At 37.3% G+C, this 27,379-nt stretch overlaps 6 protein-coding genes and 2 non-coding genes across 10 annotated transcripts; 4 read left to right on the top strand and 4 right to left on the bottom strand.

Annotated features, from left to right (window-relative positions):
- The first annotated feature begins 2,004 nt into the window (after positions 1 to 2,004).
- Positions 2,005 to 4,010, top strand: LOC133729964 (non-specific lipid-transfer protein 1-like). Its single transcript, XM_062157589.1, has 2 exons — positions 2,005 to 3,678; positions 3,880 to 4,010. Exons 1-2 carry the CDS (start codon positions 3,215 to 3,217, stop codon positions 3,893 to 3,895), a joined length of 480 nt encoding a protein of 159 aa, XP_062013573.1. The 5' UTR covers positions 2,005 to 3,214; the 3' UTR covers positions 3,896 to 4,010.
- A 52-nt stretch (positions 4,011 to 4,062) lies between these two features.
- Positions 4,063 to 6,173, bottom strand: LOC133729963 (uncharacterized). The gene is made up of 4 exons (XM_062157588.1): positions 5,567 to 6,173; positions 5,029 to 5,478; positions 4,495 to 4,804; positions 4,063 to 4,400 (listed from the first exon to the last, which is right to left on the bottom strand). Exons 1-4 carry the CDS (start codon positions 5,957 to 5,959, stop codon positions 4,270 to 4,272), a joined length of 1,284 nt encoding a protein of 427 aa, XP_062013572.1. The 5' UTR covers positions 5,960 to 6,173; the 3' UTR covers positions 4,063 to 4,269.
- Positions 6,174 to 7,086: 913 nt separating this feature from the next.
- Positions 7,087 to 10,761, top strand: LOC133729962 (ubiquinol oxidase 4, chloroplastic/chromoplastic). Its single transcript, XM_062157587.1, has 9 exons — positions 7,087 to 7,621; positions 7,731 to 7,926; positions 8,178 to 8,271; positions 8,841 to 8,956; positions 9,329 to 9,437; positions 9,827 to 9,895; positions 10,015 to 10,086; positions 10,173 to 10,220; positions 10,428 to 10,761. The coding sequence occupies exons 1-9, from the start codon at positions 7,434 to 7,436 to the stop codon at positions 10,640 to 10,642; spliced, it is 1,107 nt and encodes a 368-aa protein (XP_062013571.1). The 5' UTR covers positions 7,087 to 7,433; the 3' UTR covers positions 10,643 to 10,761.
- A 788-nt stretch (positions 10,762 to 11,549) lies between these two features.
- LOC133729961 (E3 ubiquitin-protein ligase COP1-like) lies at positions 11,550 to 15,811 on the top strand. 3 transcript variants are annotated; one of them, XM_062157584.1, is made up of 13 exons: positions 11,550 to 12,088; positions 12,167 to 12,244; positions 12,340 to 12,495; positions 12,610 to 12,903; positions 13,218 to 13,357; positions 13,452 to 13,517; positions 13,798 to 13,876; positions 14,166 to 14,321; positions 14,410 to 14,508; positions 14,662 to 14,766; positions 14,960 to 15,139; positions 15,266 to 15,376; positions 15,471 to 15,811. In XM_062157584.1, the coding sequence occupies exons 1-13, from the start codon at positions 11,807 to 11,809 to the stop codon at positions 15,648 to 15,650; spliced, it is 1,926 nt and encodes a 641-aa protein (XP_062013568.1). In that variant the 5' UTR covers positions 11,550 to 11,806; the 3' UTR covers positions 15,651 to 15,811. The 3 variants fall into 3 exon arrangements, with proteins under 3 accessions (XP_062013568.1, XP_062013569.1, XP_062013570.1); XM_062157585.1 differs by having other exon boundaries at positions 12,025 to 12,088; positions 12,336 to 12,495; XM_062157586.1 differs by having other exon boundaries at positions 12,035 to 12,088; positions 12,360 to 12,495.
- Positions 15,812 to 15,937: 126 nt separating this feature from the next.
- LOC133734911 (small nucleolar RNA Z223) lies at positions 15,938 to 16,029 on the bottom strand. The gene has a single exon (XR_009858656.1). It is a non-coding gene; the product is annotated as a small nucleolar RNA Z223 (small nucleolar RNA).
- Positions 16,030 to 16,468: 439 nt separating this feature from the next.
- LOC133734947 (small nucleolar RNA snoR111) lies at positions 16,469 to 16,593 on the bottom strand. Its single transcript, XR_009858692.1, has one exon. It is a non-coding gene; the product is annotated as a small nucleolar RNA snoR111 (small nucleolar RNA).
- A 2,240-nt stretch (positions 16,594 to 18,833) lies between these two features.
- Positions 18,834 to 21,931, top strand: LOC133729959 (protein CLMP1). Its single transcript, XM_062157582.1, has one exon. The coding sequence runs from the start codon at positions 19,150 to 19,152 to the stop codon at positions 21,463 to 21,465; it is 2,316 nt and encodes a 771-aa protein (XP_062013566.1). The 5' UTR covers positions 18,834 to 19,149; the 3' UTR covers positions 21,466 to 21,931.
- A 326-nt stretch (positions 21,932 to 22,257) lies between these two features.
- Positions 22,258 to 24,131, bottom strand: LOC133729960 (1-aminocyclopropane-1-carboxylate oxidase 1). Its single transcript, XM_062157583.1, has 4 exons — positions 23,934 to 24,131; positions 23,614 to 23,840; positions 23,191 to 23,524; positions 22,258 to 22,699 (listed from the first exon to the last, which is right to left on the bottom strand). Exons 1-4 carry the CDS (start codon positions 24,036 to 24,038, stop codon positions 22,427 to 22,429), a joined length of 939 nt encoding a protein of 312 aa, XP_062013567.1. The 5' UTR covers positions 24,039 to 24,131; the 3' UTR covers positions 22,258 to 22,426.
- Between the last annotated feature and the right edge of the window lie 3,248 nt (positions 24,132 to 27,379).

Genomic DNA, 27,379 nt, shown 5'->3' with positions numbered 1-27,379 from the left:
ACAAGAATTTATATGAATAATATGCATCGTTTCTCTCCAGATTTTGTTCTTGTTAACACATTTGTCTTGATTCTGCAACAATTAATTAGTAGCACACTAGAATTCAATTGAGATCCCAAGCTTAAATTTTACATTCCCTAATATTGCCAAGCTGATCAAATTATTCGGGATGTTCTCTTGACGCTGATTGTAACGTAGCGCATTTACATATAAGGGTTTTTATCGTAGGTGGGATCTGAATTTTTTTTTTGGACCAGACAGAATGGTACCTGAACTTTCAAAGTGATCAAATAGGTACCTAGAGAGTAGAGACTTCTAAAACCACATCATTATATAAAAAGTAGGGAAAATTTCGCAAACAGTACACCAAGTAAAGACCACTAATAATTCTTATACATAAAGTTCCAAACCAAACATTTCGGTACACAAAATCTGAAACTCGACCCACTATCAGTACACGACGTCAATTTTTGATACCAAAATGTCCATTATGCCCTCAGTTTTTTTTTTTTTTAATAAAATTTTTTTTCCTTCGTTTTTTCCTTCATTTTTTCTGTTATTTTTTTCTATTATTTTTTTTCCTTCATTTTTTCTGTTATTTTTTTCTATTATTTTTTTCCTTACTTTTTTCTGTTATTTTTTTTTCTTCCTTCTTTTTTTTTTTCCTTCGTTTTTATCTCTTTCTTTCTTTTCACATGACTAAATATTGGCTGAGTTACAAATATAAGTTGTAGGACCATAAATCTCACCAATTGGAGGGCAAGGGCGGCGTTGGAAGCGAGGGAGTGAGCGTGTAGGTGAGGAAGGCGGCGTTGGAAGCGAGGAAGTGAGCCCGGAAGAAGGAAGAAGAAAGAGATAAAAACGAAGGAAAAAAAAAACAGAAAAAACGAAGGAAAAAAAATAATAGAAAAAAATAACAGAAAAAACGAAGGAAAAAAAAATAACAGAAAAAAAGAAGGAAAAAAAATAATAGAAAAAAATAACAGAAAAAAAAAAATATTAAAAAAAAACTGAGGGCATAATGGACATTTTGGTGTCAAAAATTGACAACGTGTACTGATAGTGGGTCGAGTTTCAGATTCCGTGTACCGAATGTTTGGTTTGGAACTTTATGTATAAGAATTATTAGTGGCCTTTACTTGGTGTACTGTTTGCGAAATTTTCCCTAAAAAGTATCTAAAATGTCGTTATAGTAAAATATCAAAATCAAATAAAAGGAAATTAGAAAAGAAAAAAAGGAGACAGTTTCCTGGGTCAAAAATACAAATTCAATCAAAAAATTGCTGGAGACAGTTTCCTAACTTTTATTCTCTTCAGTTGCTAAAATTTGAGATTAAAAAATATTAAGTATCTACTATATTACTCTGGGCATCGCATGCATGTGTATGACGCTAGTAATAATAATAACAACAATAATAATCCTTTCAAAAAAAAAAATAATAATAATAATAATAATAATTTTTTTTTTTTTAGCAAACCTCGACAGTGCGAGGGAAAATTATTGAAAGAAAATGAAAAACGAGTACATCAAGACGGTGGAAGGGGAAGACAACAACCTTACCCCTCGAAAGATTGAAGAGACATGCCTCTGCAAGAACAACTAAAGCACTACAAATTAGCTAAAACGAAAATTAGGAAGACCTAAACTGTCTTGGGCACAAAAAGAAATTGCAAATTGAGGAATAGAATCCCACCAAATCATATCAGACAAAGAATCACCAAAATTAGCTAAAACATCAGCAACTTGATTACCCTATCTATAAATGTGTGAAGAACGAAAGTGTATATGAGAAATCCAATTAAGACAATTACCCCACTCCACTCCACTTGATTATTATTATTATTATTATTATATATCATAGTTGATAAGACACAAGAATTTTGATAAATCTGACAAACTACATGAGACCCTTATTGCTGCCATTAAAACTCAACGAAGCATTTTGTAGAGCAAAATGGACAAATAGAAATTACTGTGACCAACTGTAAGGGACATATTAAAAATGGAGACAAGCTAGTGTACTGGTGGGTATGAGATACCCTCATTTACAACTATTTGAACAAAAATTTACAAGTATTTGAACCAAAATTACAACATTGAGAACAAAAGTTACCATATTCATTTACACTATTTACATATAGTTAAACAAAAATTACAACATTGACAACGAATTTGTTCAAAAGCTTGTAAAAATGTCGTAAGAGGTGTAATTACCATTATTATAACTAAGATTACAACATTGACAACAAATTTGTTCAAAAACTTGTAAAATGTCGTAAGAGGTGTAATTACCATTATTAGAACTAAAATTACACAAAGTATGACTCAAATTACAACTTTGACAACAAAATTTGTTCTCACTTTTGTAAATGTGGGTATGAGATACCCACCACTACACTAGAATTTCCCTTAAAAATGATCCAAGGGTGTAAACGCTGCAACATCAAAATCAGAATTTTGACAACGTGATTTTATTTTGAACACCTTATTAAAGGAACCTCTACCGCATTCGCCCCCATGGTTAAAAAAGAAGCATCTCATGGTTGAAAAAAGTCAAGTCACGTACATAAGCTTCATATTTGGTAATTGAATTTGGAGAAAGTTTATAAAGTTTATGATCATAAGGCACCAAACGCAAAATCTCAACTAGATTCATATAATGGATTAACATGTTTTCTGGAAAAAAAAAAAAAAAATTAGCATGTTTTCTGGCTTGAGCAAGTTAAGTTTTTTTTTTTTTTTCCCTCAGTGACTTTGGCTTAAAAATCATGTGCTATAACGATGAGACATGAGCACGGCCAACATTTTCTAAAACAAGTCTTTTTCGGTGAGGAGACAACCCAGAGTTTGGTTTGACATTGTCATGGCTAAGCTGCCTTTGAAGACAATGAATTGCAGATTTGGTTTCAAGTTTCAACCCACATAATAAGAGATCTTTTTTTTCAGAAAAGTTATGTTGGACAATAACTGTGTGCTATAACCCACATACTTTCGGTGTGAAATCTCACTTTCCACATGCGGCCGAATCGTCTAATAATTAAGACCGTGACAACCCAATTCCATCGGATGTATATTTTAAAATTTAATTCTGAGACTTTTTTCTGATTAGCAACGATGCAAATAGGGAACGGAAAGCACTTAGGTAATAATGGTGCAAATAAGGAAGAAGGCTCTTAGGTAGGATCAAAATCTCATGTGCAAATCTTCACATTAATGACAAGCCTATATAAGAAGCACACAGTACCTCAGGTTTTTTGCATCCTAAATCAAAACCAATATCAACTTACCATTCCATTGACTCCTCTGTTCCAATTCCAAAAAAGTGCTAGTATGGAGAAGAAAATGATGACTTTCGCTGGGTTGGTGATTATGGTCGTCGTCCTCAATGCATGTCCTGCAATTGGAGGGTGCGACGAAGCCTTAGTCGAGTTGTTGCCCTGTGCCACGTTCGTGTTGGGCCCTGGCATAGGGGAGCCCCCTTCTCCGTGCTGTGCAGGTTTAAAGCATGTGGTTGCTGGAGCTGATACCAGTGAGAAGCGCAGGAGTCTTTGCCAATGTTTGAAAGACAAAGCTGTTGGTGCTGGCGTTAAAGTCGACCCTGAAAAACTTAAGCACGTTACTGACGCTTGTGGCGTCAAAATTCCTATTCCTATTGATCCCAATGTCGACTGCAGCACGTAATTACTCTCACGATCTCCCTCTCTCATTTTTATTACATGATACATGTATGTTCAACGCCCAACTAAAAATCACCTCAACCAAAAACTCAATTAGTCGGTCCATATATTCATTCAACATGAGTGTGGTTATGTGTGTGTGTGTGTGTGTGAGAGTACAATACTTCTACTGATAATGTGCTTTGCTCATGTGACGTGCAGAATTCCGGTGTTTTAAAGGGATCAAATAAAACTTGGAGAAGAAGATTAGCTACATGATAATGTTTTATGATGCATAATTAATTAGTATTCATCTAAGAACAAGAATTTATATGAATAATAGGCATCATTTCTCTCCTGATTTTGTTTTTCCTAACTCATTTGTGTTGATTCTGCAATAATTAATTAGTAGTACACTAGAATTCAATTGAGATCCCAAACTCAAATTTCACATTTCCTAATATCGCCAAACTGATCAAATTGTTCGGGATGTTCTCTTGATGCCTGCTTGTAATCTGATGCGTGCACTTACATAATTCAAGAAAAAACAATATCGCCAATCATATAACAAACAAACAAAAAACTCCATCTCTCTCCTCTAATTAATGTGAATTAACTAATTGTCTTGTTGAGCATCCAGAGAAGAAGAGCCAGCTGAATTCCAAAAATAGAGTGAAGCCATGTTCTGTCCACCATGAACCCAAACACTGTAATTCCTGCTCTATTATGCTCTAAATATTTCACTGCAAAAAGAAATTAACCGGCCACTTTGTGATTTACAACATTAAAATGATAATAATCTAAAGGGTTTAAAGGTGATATGTCCTTGTTACTAACCTAGAGCTTGTCTCTTCTGGAATGAGATTGTGTTTGTGAAAATTGGCACCAACTTGGTGTTGTCAAGATCGTCTTCTTCGTCCCCTTCTTCATCATCTGATTCCAAATCAGCACCGAAGGGAAACACTTGATGATTTGAGGAAACCTGAGGCACCATCGGAGTCTCAGTTTCTGCGTAATCAAAAGAGTGGATTGTGGCACAGACATGCCACTTTGCAGCAAGCCCAGTAACTTTCTGTGCTTTATGTGTTACTTTGGTTGCACTCCGCAAACATATGAATAGACTAGTCACAAGGCTTATAGAACATAACTGCACCATGACCAAAAACAAAACAGAACTAATCAGTGAATTAGTATATATAAGATATCGATCACCATATTAATGGATATATACTGACTTTTCATTTCTAGAGAGCTAATCAAGACTTGTATTAGCGAGTCCAGATTAGCTCTCTAGAGATGTTTTTCATACTATTCTTTAAATGTGGTCTCTGTAACACTATTAGATCAGTTTATCTGTTAATTGACACTTACAGCGAGTTCTCCAGCGTTGTAGATATTAACATGAGCACTGGACCTGGTTATCATGACAAGAAAGGCGAGCTGACTAGCTGTAACCATAATCAGAGAGACCAAGATGAACGCTCGAAACCGGTGGCTTATAATCCTAAAGGTCCTTCTGATCTTGTTGTGTTCCATCATTATTGTCTCCACCTCGGTTTCCTTTTGAAAAACTTGCGCGTAAATTTCTAGTCTTTGTATTTGCAGATGGCAAATGAGCCGGAACAGAACACACACCAGGAAGAAAATTGTGGTCCTATAAAGCCATGAACACAGCTCCAACATGCATAATATTGTGTCACTCAAGTACATGTTACCATAGTATGGTAGTTCTGTGGCCCCTGAGACATACCACCAGATTTTGTACACACACTCTGCAGCAAAACAGGGGAAGACAATCAAGCATAGGAGCTTCATTGAATTCTGCAATAAGGAATCAAAGAATTAAAGCTTTAATTTAGTTACATGATTGTATAACTATAAGAATTACCAATAATGAGGTCTAGCTTACCTGAAACTGTTGCTTATATTCATGACGGACTTTCTCACTTGCATCACTTAACTTGTCAAGGAAGAGAAACCTCTTCAGACCAAATTTACGAGTCCAGCAGGAGAGGCTAATGAAGGAGAGCATTGCGAACAAGGAAAGCGAAATCTGGGAAACAACATGGTAAGGTCTGCTATGGTTCGCATCACAGCTCGAGCAGGAGAGAAGGAAGTGAGTGACTAGTGGTACGCCAATGGCTAAGACGAAGAAGATTGACCATGAAAGACCAGTTCTCCATATACTAGACTGGTCCACAAAGACCCATTTCAGGCACGAACCAAAGCTCGGCAAGTCAAGTCCTTCATGGCTGGAGATAGAGTTTTGTTTTGGCAGAATTGGATGGCTTTGATCTTCCATGGTTTTGTATAAGCTTTCTTTGAAAGTCTGAATATAAATGAACACAAAATGAACAAAGAGACAAGAAAATCCATCCTAGTCCTAACGTAATCGTGATTTCTCTTATATATGATTATGATTATCTTTTTTTGATGACATGATTATGATTATCTTTCAAAGAGATGAGTAATGGTTAGATCTACTTGAATCAAGGGGCACAAGACAAGTGTTAAACAACTTTGATAAACAAATGTTTATAAGGTCTTTGATTCTTGATCGTGAATCTATATGCTGCCACATAACATGTTATAGTTTGACGAATTTGGATCATATACAGCTGTAAAAGAGTTTGAGGTTGATAGAGATCTACCATTCAAAAGCGGGCCAATTCTTAGGTGCGGGTAGCCGCACCACGTGTACGGTGCGGCTACCCAATCAAATCTCAGAATTTTTTTTCTTTGTTCCGAAATTGTCCCTGATTTTTAAATGTGAAATACCCAAAATACCCCCCTGTTAGGGGAATGATTGGCCTGCCGCACCACGTGGCGGTGCGGCTGCCCCACGCAAGAATCACTCTTCAAAAGCGACCAATGATTAAGGTGATACAAAATTGATTCTCATTTGCTGAAATCATATACACCTGTTTTTGGGGGATGCGCGTAAAAGGGATGTTATAGATTGATTGCTTGCAGGACTGTCTAAAGTCGACTAATATAGAATTTGCAAATATCACTTCAAAATCATAATCACCATTATTTATGACACAAAGGGTCTATAATTTGTGTGTCATAGCCGATAAGAAATTTTCAAATACCAATTTATAAATTTCATTACTTCTTTAAATGTGCAAGGTGGTCGCAACTCACAACCCCATAATTTGTACAGTTGGCTTCAAGCGTCTTAAATTTTAAATCCGACCATGACACTTATTTTCAAATACCAACTTATAAACTTCATTATTCCTTTAAATATACAAAGTGGTCACAGCTCACGACCCCATAACTTTTATAGTTGGCCTCAAACGTTTAAAATCTCACAACCGGCCATGACCCTCATTTTCAATCATCAAATACCAATTTCATCATGAATAGGCCATTAGGCTAAGCCTCAAACACGAAACAAAACCCGAGCCTACTCTTTTGACTATGGAACTATGGAACATTGGAATGTATGATTCATAGAACCGAAAATAAAATATCATATAGTCCGGTTCGTGTCGTGTAACGAAAAAGCACCAATCAAAAATAGCACATATGGCCACCCCCCGAATTTATGCTCAGCGTCATCCGCCCACTCTTCCAAGCTCACAACAGGACGAGCAATACCCACTAACAAAACAAGCCCCTCCATTTCTCTACACCAAATTTGGCCGTTGACACTTTCCCATTAGTTTCCCTTGTGCACCAAACTACCCAAAACCCAATTCCAATTTGATTTCCATTTCTCAGCTCTGAATTTTCGTCTCTGTTTCTCTCTGCAATAACAACCGTCGAGAATGGCAGCGGCGACTCTGTCTTCGACGGTGTTTGCAATCCCAACTTCCTGCTCTTCTTCTTCTTCTTCTTCTTCTTCGTCTCTCAAAGCAAGGACCTTGAAGACTTCAGCTTTTTCTTCTTCGTCCTCGCTCTGCTCTCTGAATCGTTTTCCTTGCAATCCCATCTCAGCTCGTCCATCGTGTTCCAGGTACAGAAAATCTTCACTGACTTTCCCATGTTGAAAAACATTGAATCTTTGAATTACCCAATTTGTTAAAAGTGAATTTCTGATTCAAAGTTTTGGGCTTTTTGTGTAGAAACTTGTATAGGGTACATGCAACTATTCTCCAAGATGAAGAAGAGAAAGTGGTGGTGGAGGAGTCCTTTGAGTTCAAGGCAACTACGTCTGATGAAGTGAAAGCCAGCAGTGGGGAGGCCTCTGAGAGTGAGCCTTCTAGTGATTTTGAGAAATGGGTTATCAAGGGTGAACAATCCATCAACGTTTTCCTTACGGTAAATCTCAACTCTTGTTAAATTGTTCGTTTTACAAATTTACTCTAGCTCTAATGCAGATATGCTGTCAGTTTGAAGCTATGTTGATCCATTTTGTTGGCTTGAACAGCTTAGTCTTTAAGATGTCGTTTTTATCAGTTTGTTACACTCTTGGATTAATAAACACACTTGGGTAGATTAGGAGGTTCTGTCTCTGGCTGTGGAGTCGGTGTTGGTGTTGGATTGTAATGTAGTTCTGCTGATCATTTCAGGATACAGTGATTAAGGTACTTGATACTCTTTACCACGACCGTGATTATGCCAGGTTCTTTGTACTGGAAACTATTGCAAGGGTTCCCTACTTCGGTAAGTGCTAAAGTTTTGTTTGGTGATAATTTTTCAGTTATCTAAAAGGTTATTTGTATTGTATGTATAAAATTTCCTTTTCAAACAAGAGAGGTAAACCTCATGTACTTGAAGACAAGTTATCAATACACTTTTGAGTCAAGTGTGTACTGTGTATGTATTGTTGTCCTAGAATGTCAAGAAATGTAAAGGCAAGAAGTTTTGAATGCACTTTAACAACAAGATATCCATTCATCTTCACATACACCTCGTAAGAGTGGCCTGCTATCTTTTGTTAGAAATATGATTCATCTGAATTTGGAAGGCCTTTGTGTTACTATTGGTGGAGGCTAAGATCATGAAAGTGGGTGCCCACAGATTTTCTGTATATTATTATCTCTCCACCTGTTCATCTTACCTATTTACGAATATGTGGCGATTTTATGCTTATATTCTAAGGACTATTGTGAATCGAAATGCTCGTGTCTCCTACAATTCCCCACTCTCCAGTTGTTCATTTTATCTGTTTAGGAATATTATTGACTATTGTGATTAGTTGACATGTGGGCTTTGTTTTTAAATTTTGGCAGCCTTTATGTCTGTTCTACACTTGTATGAGACTTTTGGCTGGTGGAGAAGAAGAGATTATTTGAAAGTGCATTTTGCTGAGAGCTGGAATGAGATGCACCACTTGCTTATCATGGAAGTGAGGATCTTTCTTATTTCTTCAGTATTCATGTTCGCGCACGTTGTTGTGTTTTCTTTATCCATTGCACAAGTTATCATTACAACGTTCTGCTGTTGAGACAGATCAACAATCCCTTGAGTGTTGTGTACAATCAGTACTTCTTACTCCTGTGATATTCATTAACTTGTTGGAGATTCCACAATATATGAAAGTATAATCCTGCAGCAAGAAGAGAGTGAAATTAGGAAGAAAAGAAATAAACAAACGTTTCTGAACAATGATGCTCTGGCTGACATAGGCTCATGTAAAAGCTTTTTGTGGAATTATGGTAGCTTCATATCTTTACTTAAATGTTCCTGATTTAACAACAGCATATGGATCCAACTGCAGGAATTGGGAGGAAATGCTTGGTGGTTTGATCGCTTTCTTGCTCAGCACATTGCGGTCTTCTATTACTTTATGACAGTTTTTATGTATTTAATAAGCCCACGAATGGCATGTAAGTATGAGCATCTAGTGTTTAATATACTGTACATTCTTGGGTTTGTCCTCTCTCTTGCATCCCAACACCCTGTTGGTTCATTTATCCTTAAATGTTACAAGAACTTCCTCTCTCACCTAGAAAATAAAACTTTTTTTTTAAAGTATATGGCAAACTTGTCCAAAAGATTGTATTCTTTTTTATCCAATCCAGATGTAAATTTCAGAATACTTGCCTAGATAAGAATTAGGCTGGTAGCTTTGGATGATGATGATGAAGTTGTTTCTTGGGTCTTTTTATTGTATGAATCAAGTGGCATTACAGAATTAGGTAGCCAGAGAAATTAGCTTGTTGTTTTGCATTCATCTGTAAATGATTATTGATGTATTTGGTGTGATGACTTGCAGATCACTTCTCTGAATGTGTAGAGGGCCATGCATTTTCAACATATGACAAGTTTATCAAGGCTGAAGGAGGTATGATTTGAAGTTTGTCAGCACTAGGATCACATCAAAATATCTCTAAGCATGTGAAACGCACTCTTTCTTAGCTCAAACACCACTTCATTTATGTGTTCTTTTCTTCTTGATTGCAGAGAATCTGAAAAAATTGCCTGCTCCTGAGGTTGCTGTAAAATACTACACTGGAGGTGACTTGTACTTGTTTGGTAAGTTTTGTCAGCTTTTGATCTTTGTTTCTGCATCATGGAAGGCAATCGGATATTTAAATATCCCTCAAAATTTCTTTTTCCAGATGAATTTCAAACTTCCAGACCTCCCAATTCTCGAAGGCCGAAAATAGGTAACTCTCAACACTCTGTTTCTGTTGTGGCAATTCATGGATCAACTCATCAACATGCTATGAGTTATAGCTCAGTTTTAAAACTTTTATTGGTTTATTTCTGACATCATGTCTGATTTGTACCATGTAACATCAATTTATATAATGGTAAGACCATATATTGACCTATTCTGCATTGTTTCTTGCCAATTCCGGTTTGCTTTTCAGAGAATTTGTTCGATGTATTTCTGAACATAAGAGATGATGAAGCTGAGCACTGTAAGACGATGAAGGCCTGCCAAACTCACGGGAACCTCTTTTCTCCTCATTCAATTGTAGAAGATCCCTTGGAAGATGAGTCTATCTGTGTCGCTCCTCAAACAGATTGTGAAGGTATTGTAGATTGTATTACAAAACCCGTTGCAACGAAACCAGCAGAGTGAACACTTACAGAGACATTAGCTAGAAGTTATAAACGATAATAGAAGAGTTTTGTATACACAGAACAATACTATAGATCCAACAGATTTCTTCGTTATTCAATGAAGTTTGCTTTCTCTGACATCCTCACTTGAAGTGGTACGTAGGAAACAGTTTCACATTGTTGCTGGGACTTTCAGTTTTACCTATAGGGCTTGGTATTATTAGCTTGTCATACCCCAGCATCTTGCTTTTCTCGTACTCGCGGACCCACTAGACTCAGAGGTAAGCAGAGCTTTCCTAAGTTACCACAATGTCTTCCACGTTGTTGTGAATTTGTGACAAATTTCAAACGTCCATCAGTGAGTTTGCGGTCCACCAGTACTAGCTGTCATCTTAATGAGCTGTCGTTGTAATCGACATGCATTAGGTTTATTTAGCAACACTCATTCACTATCCTTAACGACGAGTAACAAAACTCGCCCAACCAGAAGATCACAAACTCATTCACTATCTCTTTTTTTTTTTTTTTTTTCAAAAAAAAAAGAGATGAAAAGAGAAAAAAAAAAAAAAAAAACATGCAGTTCTAGTGATTAAGAGCGGTTATGCATGTCCATTACTATGGAACAGCAGTAAAAAATGATGCAAGAAAGTTCCGGCTAAACACTACGCCGACACACCTTAAATTTGCTTCAACGTCGGCCGTAAAATTAGCCTCTCATAAATATGACTGAAAAGTGAAAAGACAAATTTGAAACCCGCCAATTTAGATAAAGTAGGTGCATGTAATTAGGCGAAAATAAAATCTAATGGTAGAAAAATCCGGAACATGCGACGTGCTAGAACAGGAAGAGTACTGAGTACGGTAGAAAAGAAATGATTCTTGTTTCACCACGTACCTAAGTACCTAGTGCTTCACTATTTCCTGAACCAGTTTCGGGGTAGCATCGTGCTCAAAGCTCGCTGGTTTCAACATTTTTTGAAAAAATATAAAAGAAAGCACCGGTTTTACGTGGACCGTTGTCGCCCTCACAACGTTTTCAGGCCTCGCAAGCAACGACTACGGAGACTAACTGCTCAACTCCATCACTGCCTTCCTTCTTCTGTAACAATATTTCCTTTATATTATGATGGATGACCGAAACTTTTCATAGAGTCAAATCTATTGCGAATAGGGGAAGAATTGAATGGGTGGAGGACCAATGTTCCCGACCGTGGCGAAACTGGAGCTAATGGCGGCAGACTCATCGTCGGCGGAAACGGCGGCGTTTCAGAAGGAGGCTCCGCCGGACAAGGACTTGATGTGTCCGATATGCATACAGGTGATAAGGGACGCGTTCCTCACTGCTTGCGGCCATAGCTTCTGCCACAGCTGCATAGTCACTCATCTCGGAATCAAGAGCGACTGTCCTTGCTGTGGTCAATACCTCACCCCCAGCCTCATCTTTCCCAATTTCTTGCTCGACAAGGTTCGTTGGAAACCCTACTTGTTTTGCTTTGGTTGAATGTGCGTTGTTACGTGGATGTTGATCAATATTTTGTTGCAGTTGTTGAGAAAATCTATGGCGTATCGGACAGAAAGGGCTGGGTCTCCGTTGGAGCATCTGCGGCAGAAATTGCATGAGGTCAGCAATGCCTAGTACTCATTTTGCAGTGGTGAATTGATTTTTTGTTGTGTAGATTTGAATGACTTAGACTTGTTTCGAAACTAATTAGACAGGGTTGCGATATGTCAATTAGAGAGCTGGAAGGGCTGTTGTCTCTTCTTGAAGAGAAGAAGAGGAAAATGGAGCTGCAAGAGTCTGAGTCGAGCATGGAGATCATGCTTGGGTTCTTGCATTGCCTTAGAAGGCAAAAGCTAGAGGAGCTCAATGAGGTAGGTTGAGACATGATTAAGTTTGTTATGGAGGTTTTTTTTTTTTTTTTTTTTTTGTCTAATTAATATTTGGCATGTAGACGATTGATGATGATGTAAGATTTTCCTCGGCAGATACAAGCTGATCTTGATTACATTAAGGAGGACATGATTGCGGTGGAGAGACGTAGAATTGAACTGTACAGGCAACAACAGAATAGGTCAGTGAGACTGAGAATGCTTGGTGATGATCAGCAGAGCAATGACATTGTCTATAGTGCACAATATGTGCAAGCGCAGATGAGTTCTATCAATTTACATAACAACAGGGCTGTTGTAAATGATGATGTGCAAGACCATACACAGTCTATGCAGCCTGTTACTCCACAAGTACTGTCGGTGGCAAGGAAGAGGCGAGTACATTCACAGGTTAGTAATCCTGTTTTATGCTGATTTTTTTTTTGCTTAGTTAATCTTAGGTTCGTTAAACAACAGCCTGGCCAATTGTTGTGGATGTTAATGACCTTTGAATTGTCCATGTTATTATTCCTTATCAAATTTCTTTCCAGAATTGGACCTTCTACTTAATGTTTCATTAGAAATTTGTGATCTTAAGAGTTACTCATTGTGGTTAGGCCAATGTAAAGGAGTTCTGCACTTCAGATAGGCTAGTAACTGAACTTTAGAGTTTCCGAGTCCTTGGGACTTTTCTTTTCTTGATGTCATCTCTTATGTTGCAACAGTTCAATGACCTACAAGAGTGTTACTTGCAAAAGCGGCGAAATTGGAACAAACAAAGGGATTCATATGCTATGGATATAGAAGATTATAATCCTGGCCTTGAAGACTTCCACTCTGTGCTAAAGGGCTTTACACAGTACAGGTACAAACTTCTTGAAGTATCAGTTTTAAGTTTCTCTTAGTAAACCCTGTCCTGCTATAGTTACTTACACCTTCTGTTTGGTTGCTTGAACCAGCCGATTGAGGGTCATTTCTGAACTGAGACAAGGTGATATTTTTCACTCTGCAAATATTGTGTCGAGGTGAGTTCACATGCCATTCCTTTTGTACTTTTAAGTTTTAACATGCCATTGACTCTAAAATATTGGAAAATTATCTTGAGAATAATTTCTGGAGTGATTCTCCCTTCATCAGAGACTTGTTAATTTGACTTGGTCAGTAATACATATAGGCACAACAATGACATGGTAGACCATGTCATGTCATTTGGCCGCTACAAAAATCTCAGACTGTTAATAATATCTTCCAGCTGATTATGCTAAAGTCTGTTGGCATTTGAGATTCCCATTATATTTGCTACAGCATAGAATTTGATCGAGACGAGCAATTGTTTGCTACTGCTGGGGTTTCACGGTGCATCAAGGTTTTTGAGTTTTCCTCGGTAAGCGGCCTTTTAATGCTTCAAAGTGCAACTGCTTCAGTCTGTAAATTTTGCTAAAACTATATATAATGTCTCCAGGGTGGATGTTAAGCTGTGTATCTGTTTATTTCACAGATGTCTCTCTTTGTTTAAAAATTGTTGGTTGTGGTGTAATTTGTGATAGATCATCACCTTTGGTTTTTATATGTTGCTTTATTTTCTTCTTATGAAAATGATTTGCTAGACTTTGGTCCATCACCTTCAGGCTTTATGCTTTGAGATACTGATGTTGCTTTCTGATCACTTCCAGGTTGTTAATGAACCTGAAGATATCCACTGTGCTGTCGAAGAGATATCCACACGATCCAAACTTAGTTGCTTGAGCTGGAATAAGTACACTAAAAACCAAATTGCTAGTAGTGACTACGAGGGGATAGTAACAGTTTGGGATGTAACTACTCGTCAGGTAGCGAAACCTTTTCCTTGCTTTCATAATACTGCTAATACAATACGGCACATCCATCTGATTACTTAACAAGAATTTTTTCTTCCAGAGTGTGATGGAATATGAGGAGCATGAAAAGCGAGCTTGGAGTGTTGATTTTTCAAGCACCGATCCTTCAATGCTTGTGTCTGGAAGTGATGACTGCAAGGTAACTGGAGCTTATAGCAAAGCTTTGTGAGCTGTCTTAATAACTGACCTATAACCGGACTGTTCATAGTCATAGTTAGCTAGGAAGGTATTAGATTGGTTTATGTTTATAACTGGTCTCAGGCTCTCAGCGTGTACTTTCCTTGACAAACAGGTCAAAATTTGGTGCACAAATCAAGAAGAAAGTGTTCTGAACATCGACATGAAGGCAAACATTTGTTCTGTCAAGTACAATCCCGGATCCAGCTTTTTCGTGGCAGTATGTCTCTGTTCTTAAGATTGGCCTCGTGTGCATATTCTTTTCTCAAAATGAAAGCTTTTGATACATGCATAGTATACCAGTTACTGGTTGAATAATCTTAGTATTTATATTGAACTGAGTTCAATCAACAAAGGGTGTCTAGCTGGTAAAACCCTCCTAGTAGCTTTGACACTTGAACAAAATTTTGCAGGTTGGTTCTGCAGATCATCACATTCATTATTATGACTTGAGAAATGTCAGCCAACCACTGCATGTGTTTAGCGGGCATAGGAAAGCTGTTTCGTATGTGAAATTCTTGTCTAACAATGAACTTTCTTCTGCATCCACTGACAGCACATTGCGACTGTGGGATGTAAAGGAAAACCTGCCGGTGAGTTGTCATGTTTCCGAGTTATGGATCTATCTTTCTATACCGATAGTGTTGGTGGTTTGAAACTTGAAGTATCATTCACTGTGCTCCTAAACTGAGTTTGCGCTAATTCTTTGTTTTTCACAGTTGTGCACGTATAGAGGCCACATGAATGAGAAGAACTTTGTAGGTCTTGCAGTAAACAATGACTACATTGCTTGCGGTAGTGAGACAAACGAAGTGTTCGTTTATCACAAGGTTTAAGAAACAAACTAAACCCCAGGCACACAACAGCCAAAGTTGTAATCAGTTTTTCATAAGAGGCTGATATGGTGTTGATGGTTACTTGCAGGGTATCCCAAAACCTATGGCTTGGCATAAATTCGGCTCATCGGATTTAAACTACAACAACGAAGAAGACGATGGTGCAGGGTCATACTTTATCAGTGCTGTATGTTGGAAGAGGGATAGCCCGATGATACTGACGGCGAACAGTCAAGGAACGATTAAAGTTCTTGTACTTGCAGCTTGAGCGGCAACTCAACTCAATATTAGCGCACTCAAATCAGAGAGAATAGAAATTGCAAACTTTATGGTCTAGCAGCATATTGAGTACTTGCTAGTCTTGTTATAGAAATTGGGTGTAATTAAACCTCAGTTGAATCCATTAATATCATCTGAAATGTAGCTTCACCAAGGGGTTCTCCCTTTTCAGGGTCTCGGCTACACCACACCTCAAACAATCGGATTGAATCATCACAGGTCTCATTTAAATCTAAAACTTGGGCTACTAAAGTTCCAATCTTTTATATTAAAGTCCCAAGGCTCAGAGTATAAGACAGCTCTCTCTATCACGAATTTTCTGAAGCAGAACTGGCATAAAGCTGTAAAATTCATCATCACTGCCAAAATTTTCATCTGAAGATCCAAACTTTTTCAACAAAAATCACAAACAACGGCTCATCATGCTTGTGCTTCACATATTGCTCCACTGTGAAAGAAACCAATCATATCATAAACCAACTGTATATTTCTTTTGTATCAATCTATACCCTATATCCAAGTTATGTTCTCTAATTCATTTGTTGGAATCCCAGTATGAACCTCTATAAATCAATTACAACCCAACTATGAAAGCGATTCTTGCATTGTTCATAAAAGCTAATCTTCAGGGTTTAGGAATACCAGAGTTGAAATACAAAACCAAAACTAAGAGTGAAGAAGAGTGCATCAGTGAGTATAAATATCCACAAGGAGAAAAACACTCCAATCGGTTCAAAGTGAAGAAATTTATAAAATTCAGACATCATTTGCACTCTTTCTCACAATCAAAAAGTTAAATCAAAATGAATTTAGACGAGAAACAATCAGACCGCCTAACTAACAACGACGACTGAAACGATGACTAGCCCATTCGCTATGCCTCCATGTTCTTCCAAGCTAAGAGACACACAAATTTGTCCCTCATTGATTTACAGAACGGAGGCTTCGAGAATTTAGATCGGATAATTGTGTGAGAAAAGAGTTCAAAACAACTTTAATGCATTTGAAAAAAGAAAGAGTCATTTGAAACAAGAACACAGAGATGCGCAGAGAGACAGAGAGGAGGCGCATGGCACAATTTTGATGAAGAGCGAGGAATGGTGGGTATTTATAGAGACGCCCAAACCCTATGTTCCATTTGCGAATTTACCATATTACCCTTCAACGGTACAGTTTTGGGCTGTTATTGTACCCGCGTCGATGCTGCTAGTCTACCCGCCCAAAATTTATCTTTTTGGCGGGGAAACCGGCCCAATTCTTTAGCTTTTGGTGAAGAAGGCCCAGTCCTCTTAACTATTATTATTATTATTTAAACTTGTAGAGCTGTAGAGGACTAAAGCTCCTTTTGAAAACCCTATAATTCAAGGCAAATTGTAACATACATTTTTTTGTTTTATCAAATTGTGTAAAAATTCTTGTAATACCAAAGAGATATGCTACAAACATTAGATTCAGTATTAATCATAACATAATTAGATACTAAAGTCATGTACTTTAAGGGGTAGATTATTTACTTAATACGCGAGTTTCGTAAAGAAATCTATCTCCACTTCTATAACTATACATGGGATTGTTGTATAAGAATGAACAGATTGTGGAAATGCCTTGATACCTATAGCTCAACCTGCTTACTCGACATGTTGCATATATGCATTCCAACAAAAGGCTCAAACTATTAAAGTCAATGATATCAATGTTACGACAATTTAACCATAACAAATGATCTAACAATCATTTGAAAAATAAGAAATGAAGTATTTAAAAATTGTATTTAAAATGACCATAAAAGTAGAAATAAGAAATTTCTTATTCTTTTCTGCCTTATTTTTGTTTTTCGTCGATGAAGATTTAAAAGACACAAAAGCAGTTGGGATTTATTCCTATAAAATATAAACTCCAACAACATTGAAAGAAAAGACATGTGTTCCAAACTGAGCTCCAAGTAGAAACCCCAACAACATTGAAAGAACAGACATTTGACCCAAACTCGACTTCAATTGATATCATCTCCATTTAATTACCTCCAACATCTCATATATAAGATAATCCATTTACTAAAATGATGAGATGTTATATAATCTAGACATCAAGTGGTGAAATCAAATAAGTGAAAATCATGCAATTTCTAGATGCCATAACACTAAGAAATGTGATTAAGGTGATATAAACAAAGCAGTATGTACATGCTACATGAGCCACCACCTAATGTATTTATGTGGCTTCTGAGGTGCGTGTTAAGATGCATTTTAAAGTATATGACCACAAAAACACACATTCAATAAACATGCTAGAAAAATACTTACATCTAAACTGATTTAGACATGTGTATCGAAACTCTCTCTTATTTACATGTATTTGGTAATCTAAAATTTATGATTTAACCATTCAAAAGTTACATCAATCATTGAAAACAATCTCTATAAAAAATCAATGTAAACAAAAATCGCTCATTCATTTGAATGCATCAAACAAATACATAAAACAAATGTACATAATTATAATAGTTGCAAATAGTTAATTAAAATTAAATGAATCATATAATTGAAGGGCAAACTATTACTCAAAATTTCACACAATTTCCACGTTTACTTATTTGGCCTAAAAAAATTTCTATTTCAAATAAGTAAATGTGTCATATTTCTATCTCCATCTCTATATTGGAAGAGAAGTAAGACTTTAGATATAAAAAGAAAAAAAAAACTAAGATTTGTTTGTGAAGATAAAGCATAAATAGAAACAAAATTTTACAGTTAAAGGCTCAGGCTCACAACCACTTGGTGTGTTAAGATTGGTCGAGCGGCCCAACATAGAGCCCCCATGTCCAATGTTTGAGTTCAAACTCTCACCAGTTTGTGGCCAACATGTTTGAGAGGTTTTCAGGTTCATGCGTCTATTAGTCTGATTTTGTTGGGATACCCTCGTAGACCTCGGTCAGAATACTGATCGAGTGAGTGCGAACTCACTAACATAATCAAAGTGGCTTGCTATCTCAGTCCGATTTAAAAAAAAAATAAAAAAATAATCTGTGCCTTTTACACGATGTACCAAATATCCAAATCCAATTAGAAAGGGTCAAACCGTCAAAGTCAACGATACCAAATGCACCAGGGATCAACGGTGATAAATCATCCAATCACAAGGACCCACCTCAGTTTATTAAACCCAGAAGGAATCCATCTAGGGTTTGAGCCCAAGAGTGTGCTTCCAGGTATTCAAGGGTTTTATCTCCCCCCTCTCCGTCGCTGTGTACCCAAATTATCCATTTCCAATTCTCCAGGCTCCGAAAGCCCATCAATCACAATCGGAGCCTTGCATCAAAGACTCATGCTTTTTCGAGCTTGGTGATTGGTAAGTACCCATTTCTATCTAGCTGAATTATCTTTCAAAACTGTCCAAAGCTTGTTGCTTTAGTCCTCAGATACCTCAATTTTGAGCTAGATAGATAAGAGATTGTGTATATACAGGGTGAGTGATTTTGTGTTTATTATATGGGGAAATCCGGGGGTAGGAAAAAGAAGGGAGGTTCAAATCAAGTTTCGAATGATAGCAATTCGAATTCAGTTCCTAATGGCACTGTGGATTTGGACTCTTCAATCTTTTTGAAACGAGCCCATGAGCTCAAAGAGGAAGGGAACAAGAGGTTTCAGAGTAAGGACTATGTGGGTGCTCTTGAGCAGTATGATAATGCTCTCAAGCTCACTCCCAAGAACCACCTGGATAGGGCTATTTTTCATAGCAACAGGGCGGCTTGCTTGATGCAAATGAAGCCTATTGATTACGAAACTGTGATTTCCGAGTGCTCTATGGCGATTCAGGTTCAGCCCCGGTTTGTCCGGGCTCTTCTGAGGAGGGCTCGGGCATATGAGGCTATAGGGAAGCATGAAATGGCGATGCAGGATGTTCAGGTGCTGTTGGGGGCTGACCCGAATCACAGGGATGCTCTGGAGATTGCTCAGCGGGTGAGGACGGCTCTTGGGCCTCGTCAGGAGGCTCAGCAGGACCTCCAGAGCCGTCCGTCCCCTGCTGCTCTTGGGGCTTCTGCAGTTCGTGGTGCTCCGATTGGTGGTCTGGGGCCGTGTTTACCTGCCCGGCCTGCACCAAAGAAGGGAGCTGCTTCTGCTGGGGGTCCTGTTTTACCTTCAGTTAATAAGCTAGAGAAGCAACATACGGTTTCGCCATCTGAGAATGGACCTGAGCCCAAAACCCAGTTCCCGAAGCTTGTATTGAAGCCTTCTAATGGTACTTCAAGATCTTCTAACCCAAGTAAGGCTAACCAGAAGGAGCTATCATCTTCTTCGTCAGTGTCATTGCCTGTTCATAGGCAGCGTGCAGAGGCTGCAATTCGGTGGAGACCATTGAAGCTTGTGTATGATCACGACATAAGGCTTGCCCAAATGCCTGTGAATTGCAATTTCAGAGTTTTGAGAGAAACTGTAACAAAACGCTTTCCGTCATCAAAGTCAGTTTTGATTAAGTATAAGGATAATGATGGTGATTTGGTGACTATAACCTCGACCCCTGAACTTAGGTTGGCGGAGTCTTCTGCAGACAGGGTTATTCTAGAAGATCCTGAAGATAAGGCAGAATCAATTGGGATGTTAAGATTGCATATTGTGGAGGTGAGCCGTGAGCAGGAGCCACCTTTGTTAGAAGAAGAGGAGGAGAAACCTGTTGAAAATGAGGGGATCAAAGAAGATGAGAGTGGTTCTCATTCATCACTTGGTGAATCTGTCTTGGAAGCTGCTGATGATGAAATTGATAAGACAGAGAAAGAAGCTCCAAAAGAGAAACCAGGAGCCGGAGAAGATCCTGAGTGCAAGGAACTAGAGATGGATGATTGGTTGTTTGAGTTTTCTCAGCTCTTCCGCAGCCATGTTGGTATTGATCCAGATGCTCATATTGACTTGCATGAGCTGGGAATGGAGCTTTGCTCGGAAGCTCTTGAAGAGGCAGTAACTAGTGAAGAAGCTCAGATTCTTTTTGACAAGGCTGCCTCAAAGTTTCAGGAGGTGGCTGCATTGGCTTTCTTTAATTGGGGAAATGTTTATATGTGTGCGGCAAGGAAACGAATTCCCTTGGATGAGTCTGCTGGAAAGGATGTAGTGGCAACTCAGCTTCAAACTGCTTATGACTGGGTCAAGGATAAGTATTCCTTGGCCAGAGAGAAGTATGAGGAGGCACTCACGATCAAGCCTGACTTCTATGAAGGTTTGCTTGCATTGGGGCAGCAGCAATTTGAAATGGCCAAACTTCATTGGTCATTTGCACTTGCTAAGAAGATAGATCTCTCAACTTGCGATTCTACAGAAATGCTGAAGCTTTTTGACAGCGCAGAGGAGAAGATGAAAGTAGCAACTGAGATGTGGGAGAAGCTAGAGGAGCAGAGAGCAAAGGAGCTGAAGGATCCAAGTCCAAACAAGAAGGAAGAAATGCTGAAAAGAAGGAAAAAACAAGGAAGTGGCAATGAAGGTGAGTCATCAGGAGCAACTGAGTTGACGGCAGATGAAGCAGCAGAACAGGCAGCTGTTATGAGATCACAGATCCATCTCTTTTGGGGTAACATGCTTTTTGAGCGATCCCAGGTTGAATGCAAGTTGGGGCTGGATGGTTGGGAGAAAAACTTGGATGCTGCTGTGGAGCGCTTTAAGCTTGCTGGAGCTTCTGAGGTTGACATTGCAATGGTGCTGAAGAATCATTGCTCAAAGGTCGATGTAGTCGAGGAAGGTGAAAAACCAGTTCAGAATCTAGAAAGTACCGTGCCTGGTGAAGCAAATAAGGACAGTGAGGTTGTTGCAGAGAAGTGAGATATTATTTATTGAATGGTGGCTTCTGGGATACATCTTCATAGGGTGCTTGTTGACCATGAGAATAAACTGGTGGAGAGAGGAAGGTGCTTGTTTTTCTCCACCAAATGGTGGAATACTGGAATTCCTTTCATTCAGTTCTGAAGATTGAAGGTGCAGCTGTGTGTACTAAAAAGATTTTGGGCAACCTTCTTATGGTAAAGGTGACATTTTCGAAACAGTTTTTGCAGTGCTGATGAGTTAAAAGTGTCAAATTTATGTGCGTAGGGTCTGATTTTAGCTTTCCTGCTCCTATTTCGTGCAGTGCGGTTTGTAATTGCAATCGTTATATTTGATAAAGGTGACATTTTCTTAAACAATTTTCTAAATACTGATGAGTGTGCAAGTCTCAACTTTATGTGCCTAGGATCTGATATTTAGCTTGCTGCTCCAATTCTATGCAAACTGGTTCACAATTGTTTTTTTCCCCCTTTTCCTTTTTGGTATTGTTACTGTTGAATATTCCTTGATAAAAAATATCTGAACATGGATTGTCCTTGTTAGAATGTTGGATTATATTATGCAAAAGACCAGATAGAATGAGAATCTGCATTGTTAATTACAAAACCTCTAGTCCAATACAATGAGAACTTTCAAGAACATGGGTCCCTGAAATTTTTGGTATTTTGATAATTATTTGTATTTATATGACAATTCTCTATTACAAAAACAGTTTAATCAGATTCCATATTGTTTCTATGACAGTACATCAAAAACATTGATATTGATGTTATTCACCAGAAAATCCCGAACTGCCAAACTAGCTTATAGCTCTATTAATTTATACTCTAAATTCCCACCAGACAAGGAGGAAATTCAGGTAGATAAAAACGAAATTAACTGCCCTTAACAACCTTGAACCTTATTACAATAGTAACTACACACAGACCAACACACAAAGTCAATCGACTGATTTCAGGGCTCAAACAGTTGCAATTGATTCCATAGCCTTCATAGCTTCAAACCTCGGCTCCTTGGCTTGGAATTTGAGGCCTGAATAGAGCTTCATGTAGTCATCAAACACAAATTTTGGATAAGTTGGGCATTCCTCAGTTTGTTTTTCAAGCATTGCTGGTGCTGGAGAGATAAAAGCATCATTGCCTGGGTTGTAGAACGAGGCTATCGACATTCTATTTCCATCAGGTTGCGCTATCACACGGTGCATCACACTCTTGTACTTGCCATTAGTGATCACCTGAATTAAGTTATAGGCCAAAAAAGAAAAAAAAAAAAAAAGAGCATTAAAATGAAAAATCAGATTGTTGTAGGCTGATAGTAAAACTAAGAAATTTTGGCACGGCCCAGATATAAGAGTCTAAGGCAATCGCTACATGCTCCTAAATCTCGAACCCCCCAGAAAAATTTTGGCCGATAAACCCTTTAATTTCTAGTATCCCAACACTGCAGCTGAAGTCTTAATTTTGTCATCGTTTTCTGATTTTTTTGTGGTTTGTGACGATTCTTCTTCTTTTGTGGTTTGTGACGATTCTTCTTCTTTTGTCATAAAAATTTAAGTCTGGTTGATTTTCGATAAACCATTGATACTTACATGTAAAGACTTTCTCTTCTCTATTTTCTTTTTTGGAGATGCAAAAATACAATATACAATTCAAAAGTACGATCAACTATCCCCTGACGCTTGTATGGCAAATAATAATGCAAAGTACACGTAGTGGGGATCTATACCTCAAGTTGGTCACCTAAGTTGATGACAATGGAGTGGTGCATTGGTGGCACATCAATCCATTGGTCATCCTTGAGGAGCTGGAGGCCGCTGACCTTGTCATCTTGGAATAGTAGGATGATGCCACCGGCGTCGGTGTGGGCCCGGAGTCCCTTGATCAGGTCCGGTTTGGGGCATGGAGGGTAGTTGCTCACCTTGGTCCCAAAATTTGGTCCCTCGGATCCATAGAAAGCCTTCTTCAGGTAACCCTTATCCAGCCCCAGATTCTCACACAGCAAGTCCAACAGTTGCTCAGCCAGTTTCTCTAGTTCCACTGCAAATTCCTTCATGGCCTCCCTGAAGTCCACAAGATTTAAACTAATCAATATGCATGCATGCTACATAATATGGAAAAATATCATGTGTGATCTGTGATGAAGTGTGACCTGTAATCTTCGTCGAGATCGGGGATTTGGGAGATGTTGGAGTAAGGGAGGTGGCGCAAGAAGAAGGTGCTTTCCCAGTCCAAATCTTCGATTTCAGAGTTGACAGATTCGAGGCCTTTGCTTGCCACCATTTCCTTGAACCTTTGCTCCATGCACTTTCTGTAGTGCTCCTTTGTTAGCTTCTCTACCTTGTCCATCAGCTCATGGGATATCCCATGGTTCACCAACTTCATATATACACATGTAACGGAGTTAATTAGTTATAAATACATACATAACAAGTCAAAACATAAAATATAATCTTCAGGTTATATTATTACCTCAAAGAAACCCCAATTCTCACAAGCATCGTTTATCTTCTTCATGGTTGCTTGTCTCTCTTCACCGTTGAGTTGCTCCATGTTAACAACCGGGAAATTCTCCATTTCGATCTGCCTTGCTTTCTATATTTGATGTCTTGATGTCTCTCTCTCTCTCTCAACCTTTCTAGCTTTCAGATGAATGTTGAGTGGAGAGTTCTAGCAATGCTCCAATTTATAGGCGTCTTGGAGTGGCAAACTGTAATTCCTTGGGATATTTTAGTTAATGTTTATGACTGAATTACTTTAAAATGTATATATGTTAATATTTGCGTGAGTAAGAAATTTTGTCCGTACATCCCTAAGTGTTTAATATACACACCTTATTTAATACACTAAATATTTGATTTCTTATTCTATCGTTTTATTAAATACACCACTTAAACTACCTAAACCATCCTCAATACAAATCAATATTTATCAAACAAAACTTTATCATAATCAACATTTATGATTGAATTACTTATTTTATATGTTAGCATATTTGTGTGAGTGAGAAATTTTTTCCACACACCTTATCTAATACACTAAATATTTAATTTTGTATTCTATCATTTAATTAAATACACCACTAAAACTATCTAAACCATCATCATATCTCATAATACAAATCAATATTTATCAAACAAAACTTTATCATAATCACAAAATTCTAGAATATCATATTTGAAATTGAATGAGTTTATCATAATACTATTAGAGCCTCTATTATTAATTAATTTGAAACAACATGTACAAACATATGACGGAGAGACGTCGTTAATATAATGGAATCTGATTCCGTTTCCCTCAAAAACATAAGAAAAACTTGGAGTCGTAGAGTCATGAAGTTTGTACCTCCTGATGGACCCTACCAACTTTTGTGTGGCCATGATCTATGTGTTGTTGAGTCATTTTTGTTAAGTCTTTTATGTAATTTATATATTTGTTTGTGGAGAATGATGATAGGTGATTGAGGCGGCACAAACCATAGGTAATTATTTATTTCAAATTTCTAGTAAATTATGAACAAACTTTTCACATTTTGTAAGGGTTATAGTTTCTAAAAAGAATATATTTGTAAAACGCACCAACAAAAATTTATAAATGACAAGAATAAGTAACAATTATGGAACAATGCGAGAATGCACAATAACTTTTTGATGAATTTTTCTATTGGGACCTCTATGTTTGCTCATTTAACCTCTCATATTTTTAGACCTCCTATTTGCTTTTTAAAAAGTAAAATTTGCTAAGTAAACATCTTTTAAATACCTTACTTAACCTTACTCATAAAAGAAAATATTTTGGAGCATTAAAGGTGAGTTTTAATGCTCCCATAATTATTTGTTTACCACATAAGAAACTTGACATTGTTCAAAAAAAAAAAAAAAAATCTGAGATAATTATTGGAAAAAGATAGTGTAGCTAATTAACAGAAATTTATTAGGGTTTTTTCAAGCCTACTATTTCATGCTTAATTATTGATTTTCAAAGCTTAGTTTTTATGGTTTATGGTTGCATGCTGGATTTTAGATAGATTGCAATATTAAATTTGTTCATGCTATGTTCTTTTATTATTTATTTTTTATCTTATATGCCGCTTCACAAACTTATTATGAGGGCTCTCTATCCCCTGTTTCATGATCCTCAAGAGAAAGACCTTTGTCTATTTTTTTCTCTCTTGCGTCATAGTTTTATTTTTATATAATTCGCCAAGTAATTTTGAATGCATTTTCTCTTGATTTTTTTCTTCTTCAAAACCTTTTATAAACAAAGAAAATGAGAAATAAAATGGAAATGAATAATTAAAGTAGTAAATGTTTGTCCATTATTATTAGATTAATAGAGGGAAAAAATATTTTCATTATTAATTTGTTGTCTGAACAGTCTTTTTGTATAATGATACATATGTCATTGAATAATTAAAAAATGAGGGAGGTCTAGTGAGTAGATTAAGATGTCCCAATAGAAACTCTCTTTTTTGATATAGGATGAATTTCTAGGGAAAAAAGACCCATAATATCATTTTGTTGATGTCAATTATCAGCAAACCATAAAGCCTGAAAACAGGGAAGTAATCGTGGTGCATGTTTTAGAAAGCAGAAACAAGGCAAATTAGCATTTTACCGTGTACCAGTTATACCTTATTATTTTTTTGCATGAAAAACAAAAGGCAATGCATGCCACAAAAGGTAATCATCAATTGATCATCATTCATCAACAAGCCAAATTTGATATATAAATGGAGACTCCAACGAACTATAGATACTGTTTATGCAGGCATTGCTCACTTGCTCAAAGGTGGTTTTGGCAGTTAACTCAGGTTGCTAATTACTTACTAAACAATGGGCGCTTTAGATTCATTTTCAACTAAAAGAAAGTTGTCGGCTAGCTTCAAGTTGACGAACCTTAGACCCCAGCTCCATGTAGATCAACCTTCAGATATTTCCTGCTTTGGTCACTTTCAAATATTTCTTACAAAATACAGTAAAGAAATCACATCTACTTTTTAACTTTCGGTCCTTCAATAACATGCTCAATGACAGCTTGGTTATAATATTGCAGTACGTACCAGACCAAAGCATAAGCTTAGTTATATGTAAGTTTGTTCTTTTAGTTCAAAATGCTATGAAATTATGAATGCATGCATATGTATATATTTTGATTATTTTCCATAAAGAAGCAAAGGCAAAGCACATGTAGAAACTAGAACAGGGATCGCTGTGTCCTTTTGTTATTCTCGGATCAAGTTTCAGATTCCATGTATTTCCTCCATGGATCCAGCTCTTCTAAAGTTAGAGGGCTGTGAATTTACGTGAAGTTCATTAAATCTTGATGTTCTAAATTATCTGATGGTCTCAAAATTCGCCACATCATTTTCAACCAAATTTAAAGATTTTATAGCTTAACTTGCCGTTACCCAAAAAAAAAAAAAAAAAAAAACTAACAATTCGCTTCTGCATGAACATGATCAATTCTTTTCTTCGTGGATATGATCGATCTGGGTTCTATCCCTTCTTCTAAGCTCTCTTTTTGTCCTCTTCCCCCCCCCCCCCCCCCCCCCACCCCTCAATTTCTCTCCAAAAAATGGCTTTTCAGATAATAATCTAAATTGATCTTCTTTCAATTAATACTTCCTTTTATCTTTCTCTTTGCGCTTCAATGGACAAATTCCCAATTTATTCTCTGTAGATCCGTTATGTTCTATATATAGTTTAAACTTTAAAGTTTAAACTCAATAGAAAACAAAAGGGACTCATTCAAATAAAGAAAAGAAGGTTAACCATATTGAATAAACCATAGTTCTTGTAAGAAGAAAGAAAACAATATTTCTATTCTGCAGCACTTAGGCCTGTTTTCAAAGACGACAAATTGAAAAAAACATATGTCGTTTTTTATGTAGAGCAAATTGAGTTTATGCAAAG

The sequence above is a fragment of the Rosa rugosa genome, chromosome 2 (assembly GCF_958449725.1).
Source record: "Rosa rugosa chromosome 2, drRosRugo1.1, whole genome shotgun sequence".
In the NCBI taxonomy this organism is placed as follows: Eukaryota; Viridiplantae; Streptophyta; class Magnoliopsida; order Rosales; family Rosaceae; genus Rosa; species Rosa rugosa.
The sequence above is the reverse complement of the archived record's forward strand: the minus strand, read 5'-3'. Positions and strand labels throughout refer to the sequence as shown.